Source organism: Belonocnema kinseyi, chromosome 10, assembly GCF_010883055.1.
Source record: "Belonocnema kinseyi isolate 2016_QV_RU_SX_M_011 chromosome 10, B_treatae_v1, whole genome shotgun sequence".
Classification (NCBI taxonomy): domain Eukaryota; kingdom Metazoa; phylum Arthropoda; class Insecta; order Hymenoptera; family Cynipidae; genus Belonocnema; species Belonocnema kinseyi.
In genome coordinates this window covers 62,491,600-62,502,712 of record NC_046666.1, presented here as the reverse complement: position 1 = coordinate 62,502,712, position 11,113 = coordinate 62,491,600, and the positions used below count along the sequence as shown (strand labels likewise).

Here is an 11,113-nt window from a genome sequence, read left to right as displayed (position 1 = left end):
CGAGGGCGCATACTTTGAATAAAATATTTGTTATCATTCTTTTGAAATAAATGTGTTTTTTTCTTGAAAAAATACCGGTTTCATATGTATACACCTGGTAAATACATGCACTTCGAAATATTTCAATTTCCGATCACAACTTGCGATGATCTGAGCCCATAACCTCTTGTAACTAGGGGGATCTTATCGGAGTATCAAAGATATTAAACAGAATTTGTAACTTGTAAAAGCATAGATTTATTGTAACTTTAAGATGACTTTATGTTGGAGTAAAAAATAGACAAGTGACAAGTTGACAGAATGAACAAAACAGATGTTGTTATAAACAAAGCAATGCTGTAGCTTGTTTTTTTTAGAACTAAATTCAATATTTTTAGTAGATGTTTAATATTTTTTCTTTGAATATACATTTCATAGAATAATTAATTAATGTAAATATTCATCAAAAATTTAAAAATGTCTTACTATTTCTTAAGTTAAGAAACATAAGTTTTTTCCACCAAAATAAAACCAAAAAATTGTATTTCTTATTTAGAAAATTAAGATTTGTAATGAATTTTTACGATGTCCAAAGATTTCAACGGATTTCAATGATTTTCTAGAGAACTTTAGGATATAAATTAATTTCTATAAGGGATTTCTAAAGATTTCAACGATTTTAGGGGGAAAAAGGACATAGAAAAATTCTATAGTATTTTGAAGATTTTAAGTTATTTGAAAAAAAAATCAAAGAATTTCAAGAGATTTCGTTTTAAAAAATTGTAAAACTACAATTTTTCTCTAAAAATTCAGTTTGTTTTTTCTTTTCTAAATGTGAAAATAAATGTTTAATATTACCCTATTTTTTCTCTGCTCTGTAATTCCTGTATTCTTTATTTTATTTATTGAAATCAGTTATAAGTATTATTTATTTATTAATTACAAGGGTCTTATAGGTTGTAAAATAATGAATCAATTCTAATTTTTTAAATAGAATTATATCTGCAGAATATGCAATTTCCATTCGTTGATACACAAGGAAATTATGGATCACGTATTAGAAAAACATTCGAAGGCAGATGCGTCGGATAATTACGCTGAACCTGATCCTGATCATCACATGAAGAGTGAAGATAGTTCGGAGGGAAGTGATCCAGAACCTGAGAATCCCGAGAATATCAGAAGGAGAATTGCCTCTAAACTTCGATTTATACCGGAAGCCTCTGAAGATAGATTACGTGAGTTCTGATACAGATTTTGTTTTTTAATTTAGTGTTAAAGTATGAACTTTTTATTGTTTGGAGAAAGATTTCAAGGTTTTTTATCTGAGATGCTCTATATTATTTGTATCTCTTATCTAAAATAATATAAAATATATGCAAGGACAACATTTTGTATGCTTGTTGTAATTTTATATTTTAACATTAAAATTAATATGTAATATTTTGTGTCTCGTTTTAAATGTTGAATGTTGAATTTTCAACTGTTGAAAATTGAATAAAATTAAAAGTTTAATTTACAACAGTTAAAAAATAAATTTACTGTTAGCTTCCATTTTCAATTTTCTGCTACTTTTGATTGTTAAAAATTCAGTTTTTCCTGAACACTCACATAATAATTTTTTTTGTAATTTTCTAAATTTTTTTCAATTTGTAATAAGTTTTGTTTAAAGATAACAATTTTTTATTAAAAATGCCAATGTAATTCAACATTTGTACAAAATTATGAATGTTTTTAGAAATCTAATGATTTTTTTTTAAAAATACCGAATTCAGGTTAAACATATCAATATAACCTTAAGCTGTTAAAATTATAACTATAGAATTAAATTAATTTTCAATGGTTGAATTGTCAACAAAATAATTAAATTTTTAGCAAATAATTAAATATTAAAATAATGAAATCAAATTTGTTTAAATATCAATAAATACGGAAGAAAAACATTAACATAACTTAAAAATTAATTGTTTCAAGTTGACTATATTCTTTGAAATTTAATGATTTTTGTTTAAAAATGCCGATTTCAAGTGAAAAACGTAACATAACCGTAAACTGTTCTAAAATTATCAATTATCTTTGAAATCTATATTGAAAACCGTTAGCTTAACTTACTATTGTAAAAAAAAATGTTTCCTTGTGTAATGTTCTTTGAAATCTAATGATTTTTTAAATAAAAATATATATTTTTGACAAAAAACACTAATAGAATCCGAAATTCTTCAAGCTTGTAAATTATATTATTTTAAATAAAAATCATTGGATTTGAATCTAATTATTTTTGTTTTAAAATACAAATTTCAGGTGCGACACATAAACATAACCTAAATTTGTTGAAAAATTGTAAATATTCTTTGAAATATCATAATTTTGTATTAAAAGTATTTATCTGTTAAAAAAAACATAACATAAAATTGTAAATAATCTTCAAACTAAAAATCTAATGATTTTTTTTTCTAAAAGTGCTGTCTTTTTGTGTTAAACGCCAACATAACCCAAAATTGTTCAAAATTTGTGAATGCTTCTTTGAAATCTAATTTATAAAATAATTATAAATGCAAATTCCCGAATAAAAACATTAACATAATGCAACATTTTTTAAACGATTCTAAATCTTGTTCAAATTATAATGATTTTGTTCGAAAATACCAGTTTCATATTTAAAAGGCTAGTCTAACCTAGCATTGTTGAAAAATTATAAACCTTCAAAATCCAATGATTTTTGTTAAAAAATGTCAATTTCCTGGGGAAAACACCCGTTATTAAACCCGAAAAAAAAATAGTTTAAAAAATTTAATCTTGGAAATTTAATAATTTATTATTAAAAATGCCCATTTCTGGTGTAAAGCGTTAAAATGATCTAAAATGGTTGAATATTGAAAATGTTGATAATGAGTGTTCTTTAAAAATGCTTGTTTTCAGCATAACCAATCAGGTTGTCAAAAAAAAAACAATGTTTGCGAGATTTTCGAAATATTTGTCTACACCATTTTTTTTAGTTGTATACTCTATATTATTTAGGAGCCTACAAAGCAGAATTCTTGGACATGGAGCCGCTGCAGAATGCGAAGAAAAATGTACCTTATACTGCAGCCTATCGATGGACTCTTAACTTGTGAGTATTAATAAGAAGTTTCTTTAATTATAGTAGAAAAAGAAATGATAATTTTGAGTTGAAAGAAAAAATTATCCGTAGCAATATTTATTTTGTAATTCTGAATTGAATTAGAGAATTTTCGAAAACAGAATTATAATTCTGACTTGGAATAGGGAATTTTCGAGAAGAATTATAATTCTGATTTGAAATAGTGAATTTTCCAAAAGAATTACAATTTTCTCTTGGAAAATAGAATTTAAAAAATTCTAATTCTGATTTACAACAGGAATTTTTGAGAAAAATGAACATTTTCGTTAAAACTTGAAATTTTTCCAAACAATATTGCATTTAATTCCTAAATGGCTTAGAGAATTTCCGAAACAAAATAATAGTTTAGATCCGGAACAAGGAATTTTCCAAAAGAATTATAATTTTTATTTAGAAGAGGAAATTTTCGAGAAGAATTATAATTCTCATTTGGAACAGTGAGTTTTCCAGAAGAATTTCAATTTTCACTTGAAAAGGGGAATTTTTAAAAAGAATTATGATCTGTTTAAGAACAGTAATTGTTTAGAAAAATTATGTATCAAGAAATTTTCCGAAAGAATTATAATTCTGACTTTCGAAAGGAAACTTTCGAGAAGAATTAAAATTTTGATTTGGAACAAGAAATCTTACAAAGCAATATCATATAAATCTAAATTGGAAAAGGGATTTTTAGAATAATAATATAATTTAACTACAATTAATACTTGGAACGGGAAATAAACAAAAATATCTGATTTGGAATTGGGAACTTTCAAGAAAAATGATAATTTTTAGTTGAAAGTTGTTTTAAAAAATTGCTAGAATTTCAAATAAAAATCATATAGTTCTAAGTAACTTTTTAACTAATTTAAATTTGACCTTTTAATTTTAAATATTTAAAAATGGTACATTTAGAAGTTTAAATTGTCAATAATTAAATAATTTTTAATTTCAAACTTCTCAAAAGGATTTTTTTCAAATCTGAATAAATTTCAAAGGAGAGAATTTGAAAGTTAAGTTTTTTTCAATTTGAAAGCTTGATACATGTTCTGGAATATCTGGAAAAGTTGTGAAATTGTGAAAAAGTTCTAAAAAACTTGAAAGTTTTGAATTTTTTTGGCTGTACCTATTTCAAATGCTTATCAATTAATTTTTAGTACTTCACGACGAAATTTTAATTTCTGACTCCATACGAATTGATTTTTTTTAGGAATAAACTTAGTTTTTTTTATCAATTTTATTTTAATATTATTGAAAATTGTTTGGAATTGAATAATTGTTGTTAAATTAAACTGCGACCAGTAGAATGTTTAGAAATTTGATTCAATTAATTATACTTTGAAATGTACATTTGAAAATGTACATTTATTTTCACTAGGAGGTCTTGCTACTTCGAAATTTTGTATTTAAAACGTTTTAAATTAAAATTCTGGATTTTGAAGGTTTTTACTTTAAAATTATATCATTTTCACTCCTTTTAATTTGTAGATTATCTGATTTTGACGGATACTGATTTAAATGTGTACTATTAAAATTTTTGTTTTAATATCTAATCTCAAAAGCCTCGGATTCAAACTTATTTAACTTAGGGGGGTTCCAATTTTAATTTTGTACAATATTTAGTTTTGTGAACCTACTTTAAAATGATTTTTTCAAGGTTCTAATCTGAAGATTTAAATTACTGATTTTTTTCATCAAAATAGCCACTTTTATTTATATTTTTTTTCCATTGTCATACTTGATTTTAATAATATTTATTCTTATATTTTAATTATATTTGGATTCTTTTTTTCAGTGAACTAGAAAATTATCAATTGGAATTGTTTAAAGATTTATTGCCAAACGACTTCATTCCACTGAACAAAGAAGAAGGCGAGACCTTTTTGCCCGAACTTCGGCGATCAATGGCAATGCAAAAGAACATTTCTGATACTTCAGAGTTTGGTAATTCAGAAACACGCACGGAATGGAGTTATTGGCAGAAATTTGAAGGAAGATTGGAGGAAGGTCAGTTTAAAGTTTTAGTATAATTTATATAAATAAATAATATATAAAAAGTGTAGAAAATACATTTTAAAGAAATAATATATCAAGTAAATTTAAAATAAGTTATATATAAAAAATATATATTAAGTTAAATTTTAAATAATAATTATACAATTTGACGAGAGTTTTCGTACCATTTATGAATTTTATTTTCGAACTTCATGAATATAGAAACTGCATAGAAAACATTGATTAAAAATCGTCCAAACAATATAAAAGATTAATTATATAGTACTAAAACCATTAATCAATAAAAAAAATTGAAGATTTCAGATATATGTTAAATCAAAATTTAAAAAAAGTTCATTTTCAATCAAATAATTGAATTTCCCCCCCAAAAAATAAATTCTTAACCAGAAATGTCATAGTTGATATTTCAATAAAAAATAATTATATTTCAAATCAAAAACAGTTAAATTAATTTAAAAACCAAAACAGATTAACTCTCAAACCAAAAAGTAAAAATTTCAACCAAAAAGATTAATTTTCTGCCAAAACAAAAGAAGATTCAATAAATTACGTATATATTCCATCAAAGATATTAATTTTTAACTAGAATGATAAATCTTCAACCACAAAACTGATTTTTTAACAAATTAGTTCAATTGTTAACCGGGTATAATTGAATTTTGAAACAAAGAATATGAATTCTCAATAAAAAATATAATAGTTGACATTTAAACTGAAAAATATTTTATTACTATATCAAAAATAGTTAAATTTGTGCAAAACAATAAATTGTCAACAAAATAGTTGCATTTTTTAACCAGAAAAGATGAAATTTCTACCAAAAGAGATGAATTTTCAACCTACAACTTTTATACCCAAAAAGATGAATTTATAGTCAAGAAGGATGACTTTCCTATGCAAAAATAAGTATTTTTAATAAAATAGCTAAATCGAAATAAAATGACTATAAGAAAATAGTTAAATTGTCATATGAAAAAAAATGAATTTGTAACCAAAAAAGAGTTTCTTGAGACATTTCCGGAACATTTTTGAAAATTTCAGTTTTAAAATATTTTTAATCTTTCCATATAAATATATATCTCACACAATTAAAAAGCTTGTCTTAAAACCTTTCATATTTTCTTTTGACAATTTTTAAAATCTTTAGAAAAGTGAATGGTTAAAAAATGTATTTGATAAAGAATTTTTTAAATTCTTAAAAAGCTTCTAAAATTTTTGTTAGAAATGTTGAAAAATCTAAATTTTGTGACAAGTTTTTTAAAATCTTTTGAAGTGAAAAATTATTTTTGTATTTTTTCAAATATTCTAAATATCTCTTAAGCCTCCTCGAATTTTTCATAAAACTTTCTAATATTACAAAATTGAACAATTTTGCTCTCAAATTTTCTACATTCTTTTTCGAAATTTTAGGAAATCATTTGAAATATTTTTTATTTCTTTTTTCTTAAAATTCCTTTTTCAAAATAACAATTCATTAAAAATGTCCCGAGGAATCTTAAGAAAATGTGTTTGGTCTCTTGAAACTTAAAAAAACTAATTCTAGACGATAAATTTATCGTCTACAATTCGTTATATTTATATAATAGTTGATATTAAAACTAAAAAATATTTTAATTTGTAATCAAAAAGGGTTGAATTCATCCAAAGAGGTAAATTTTAAACTCATTAGTTGCATGCTCAACTAAAAAATATTTTTATTTCAAACAAAAAATTTGCGATTTTAGTACAGTAGATTGAATTTCTATAATTTTTGTTTTGTTTATTTGCATTCAAGTTCTTCAAACATAATTTTCTTAATTTTCTTCAGAAAATAAAAAAAATTGTAGAAGATTTCAGATGATAAAAAATTATCTAGAAAATTTCTAAGAATTTATTTTTTTATTTTACACAATTTAAAAGAATGGTAAGAAAAAATTGAATTCGTTTTAAGATATTTAGGACTTTCTAAAGTTCAGAAAAAAATTAGAAATATTTGATACATTTTCGGAAATCTTCCAGTTTAAAAATATTTTGAATTTATTTAAAACTTCCGAAAATCCTAAATATCTTTTAAACTTCCTAGAATTACAAATGTCTCAAAATCTTCGAGTTTCGTTTTTGACAATTTTAGAAATCTTATCTAATTTTTAATTGTTTAAATATTCTTTTTAAATTAATTTTTCAATCTTGAGAACTTTCAAAATATTTCAAGTATCTCCAAATTTTATTTCAAAATATTCAAAAAGCCACTTTTTGTTTCGATTTTTTTCCAAAACTTCTTAGTATTTTTTTTAATGATCCGAATTTTTCATAAATATTTGAAAAAGTTCTACAAAATAACAAACATTGCCTTACAATCTTCCAGATTCTTTTTCTTATAATATTTTGGAATGCTTCGAACATCTGCTTGAAAATTGTCTTAAAATTAATTTTGTAAAATAAAAAATCATTATAATTTCCCCCGAAATCTTAAGACCATTATATTTTGTATCAAATAATTGTTAAAATTTTTTTAAGTTTAAAATTATTATTGTTATTAAATAAAATGTTGTAATAATTGAAAAAAATTGGCATACAATTTTCTACATCCTTTTTTGAAATTTCAGGGTATCATTTGAACCTTTTTAAATTTCTTAAAATTATTTTTTCAAAGTAAAACATAAATTTAAATTATTACTGGGATCGTAGCAAAAAATTGTATTATTTTAAAATCTTTGAAACTCCGTAAAAAGCTACAAAATTTTATTTCGAAATTTTCAAAATTCCACATTTTGTTTACAGTTTTTGGAAATATTTTCAAATTTTAAATTATTTTAGAATCATTTTAATTCTTCTAAAATCTTTAAGTATATTTTGAAATAATTCAAAACTTTCCAAACTTTTTTTTAACCCGCAAAAACTAAAACAGTTGTTTATAAATTATAGTGTGTTAGTAAATTATGAAGAACATAATTATTTCCCAATATCAATAATAAATAGTTCCTACTTAAAATAGTCATTGAAAAAAACAAGCAACTTTTTCTTATGATAAAGCTTGCCTGGTTTCAAACATTCTTTAAAATCTGATTTTGCATTCCTGATTAGAAGACACTTTTAATTAATATCTTCTGTTAACCGCACAAGAAATTTCGCTATATTTTTTTGTCCTCTAATCTCTGAACTAAAAATGGTATTTAACAAGAATTTACACTTAAAATTGACAATATAAAAATTTTACAGGAGTCCCAACATTTTTTGTTGGTGGACCAGTATGGGCTCTTGCTTGGTTACCGATACCAATTCCGATGTATTCTCATCAGCCAATCCAGTATTTAGCAGTGAGCACTCATCCTACTATGGAGAGTGAATACTCAGTCGGCCAAGCCTACTCTGGAAAAAATGTGCTACAGATCTGGAATTTGGGAAGCTTACACCAACAGTTAGTATTTGAAAATAAAATTAAGCTTAAAATTAGGTTTCAAGTCACTATTACGGTCTGACTTTAATTTATTTTGTGTTTATTTCATTTTCAGGTATCACAGTTTATTCCCTATTTTCCTGCGTTTCCGCTTTTTTCAAATTCCCCCCTTTCCCCCTATTCACGAAAAACTGCTCCTTTTCTCTTTAACATGAGTAGAAAGTTTTTTTTTTTATTATCTATTATTATTAGTATGATTTTAAACAATTTTAATGAATAATTTGATTAATTAATTTGTATAATTAAAACTAAAGTTTTGGCTCATATATAAAAATAAGAAAGTTCTTTTGCATATTATAGAATACTTGAAAACAAAATTATAAATAAATAAAGCACAAAATAAAAAATAAACAATATATTCATTAAAAATAAATACTTTTCAAGAAAAATGTTCAGCTGAAACATTTTAAAACATGTTGAAAATGTAAAACGGAGACAGAAGTTTTTATACAATACAAAATTAAAAGACTTAAAAATAAAAAATTTAGTCAAATGTCAAATCTTTAGGCTTGAGCCACTGGCCACTGGAACAAGAAATCGGGATTCTTTAAAGAACAATTTTACAAATTTTTAGAAGAAAAATCTATCCAATTACTTGAACGTGTAATTGTAAAATCTTTTACTCGAAAAATTTACCATTTCAGCTCTAATTTTTTGAAAGTATATTTTCAGTTTGAAGAATTTGAAAATTTAGGTTTTATGATTAAATAAATTTGAATTTGAAGTTTTTTGATAAATTGTAGTTCGAGTATTAAAAATTGAACAATAATTTATTTTGGAATTGTTAACCCGTGCAATGTGAAATATCTCAATAAAAAAGTACAATTTTGTGATATTTAGCAATATTTTTTCATTACAAATGAGCAATTATAAATAAGACATTTAAAACTAAACTATTTGAAACTGATTTGTTTGAAATTGAAAGCCTTGAATCGTTAACTTTTTAGAGTGCTAAATTTAAACTTCGAATGTTACCATTTTTATTGTTCCATTTATAAATTTTTAATTGAAATTGTTTAATTTTGAAAAATTGAATAATTATTAATTTAAAACGACGTAATTTATAAAGTTATTGAGTTAACAATTTTTAATCATTCAAGGTTTTATGTTTGTAACTTCAAATTGCTAAAAATGATATAATTTTGAACATTAAACAAATTTATTGATTTATTGTTTAACTCAAAGCATTGCAAATATTAGCAGGGATTTATATTTTTAAACCAGAGATCTTTAAACTATTCTGTTTATAAAAGTTTAAAAATTGTGTCAATTATTGAACGTTCAAATCCAAAGTTTGTAAATTAATATTCTTTAAGCTCCAATTTTAAAGTTTTACCATTAAAAAATTACATTTTGAAAGCCTTAATTTGCACTTCAATCGTGATTACTCCAAATAAAAATCTTTTCAGCTTTAAGAGTTCGAATTTTGTAATCTCAATGAGCGTGAACAATTTTTATGAATGGTATGTAAACTGTTTTAGATGCTCTAATTTGAACTATATAAAATTTAAATTTAAGTGCATTGAAGAGTGCAGTTTTAAATTTAATTTAAGATTATTTAAGAACTATAAAATATCACAAAAATATTGTTTCTCCTTTTCTACATGTAAAATTACATTTTTAATGTTTTTCCCCTTTTTTGTGAAAAATTTCTCTATTTGCCCTTCTTTGAGCTCCTTTTGCGCCTTGATCCCTGAATTTCTCATTTTATGAGAATTTTGATCGAATCCATTTAAAATTAAGCAGGTTCTATTTTTGAAGTAGCAGAATTTGTCAGCGACGAAATATGTTATTTATTAAAAAAGATCAGGCGACACGTATTTTTTCTATTTGAGAAATAAACATTTTCCCACGAAGTTATGAGTTTTTCGATTGTAATTTCTATTAAAAAAAAATCTTTCTTTAAAATTCGATGGTTTAAAAAAGTATATAATTTAGATATTCTAATTTCATTTTCAGGTTCTGGTGAGTTTTACTCTACTATTTCGAAATCCATCGGGAAATTAAAAACATTTCAAATCATTTTTGTATGTAGAAGAATTTTTTCTTCATAAAATTTAATTTTCGAATTTTTCTCGGAAATAACGAAAGATACAAAACAATTTGAATTAAATTTTGCACATCCGTTAAATTTCTAAAAAAAAAAAATAAAATGCCTCTTGCTGTTTTGTTATATACTGCATCGATTAAATACAAAACAAATTCAAAAATTATATTTTCAGGAAAAAAATATTACGGCCATAAAAATAGTTTTCAGAAAATATTCTTCTCGTATATTCAAAATCCAAGAAAAAAAACATAAAGAAGATTTTCTGCAAATTCCTAACTTTTTTATTTTTGGTAATATTTAATATTAATGAAAGGTAGTTGTTTTCTTAAAATGTAATTTTTTTAATCTTTTCAGTAAACGATCCAAGTTATTATAAAAGTTAAAGAAATTGAAAAGAAACAAGTTCCAAATTGAACAATTTTACCTGTAAGTATGTATTTTCAAACAAAATTTTTAATAATATTTTTATTTTAACAACTATGAGAAAAAGTAATTTGAAATAACTATATAC

At 23.4% G+C, this 11,113-nt stretch overlaps 1 protein-coding gene across 4 annotated transcripts in view; it reads left to right on the top strand.

Annotated features, from left to right (window-relative positions):
• LOC117181408 overlaps nt 1-11,113 on the top strand; it is a 54,220-nt gene that overhangs the window by 19,849 nt on the left and 23,258 nt on the right. For all 4 annotated transcript variants that reach the window (XM_033374028.1, XM_033374030.1, XM_033374029.1 and 1 more), the window contains 4 exons: nt 974-1,217; nt 2,998-3,091; nt 4,896-5,107; nt 8,315-8,513. In XM_033374028.1, coding sequence (XP_033229919.1) covers nt 974-1,217; nt 2,998-3,091; nt 4,896-5,107; nt 8,315-8,513 — 749 coding nt within the window. The remainder of the gene's footprint in view (nt 1-973; nt 1,218-2,997; nt 3,092-4,895; nt 5,108-8,314; nt 8,514-11,113) is intronic.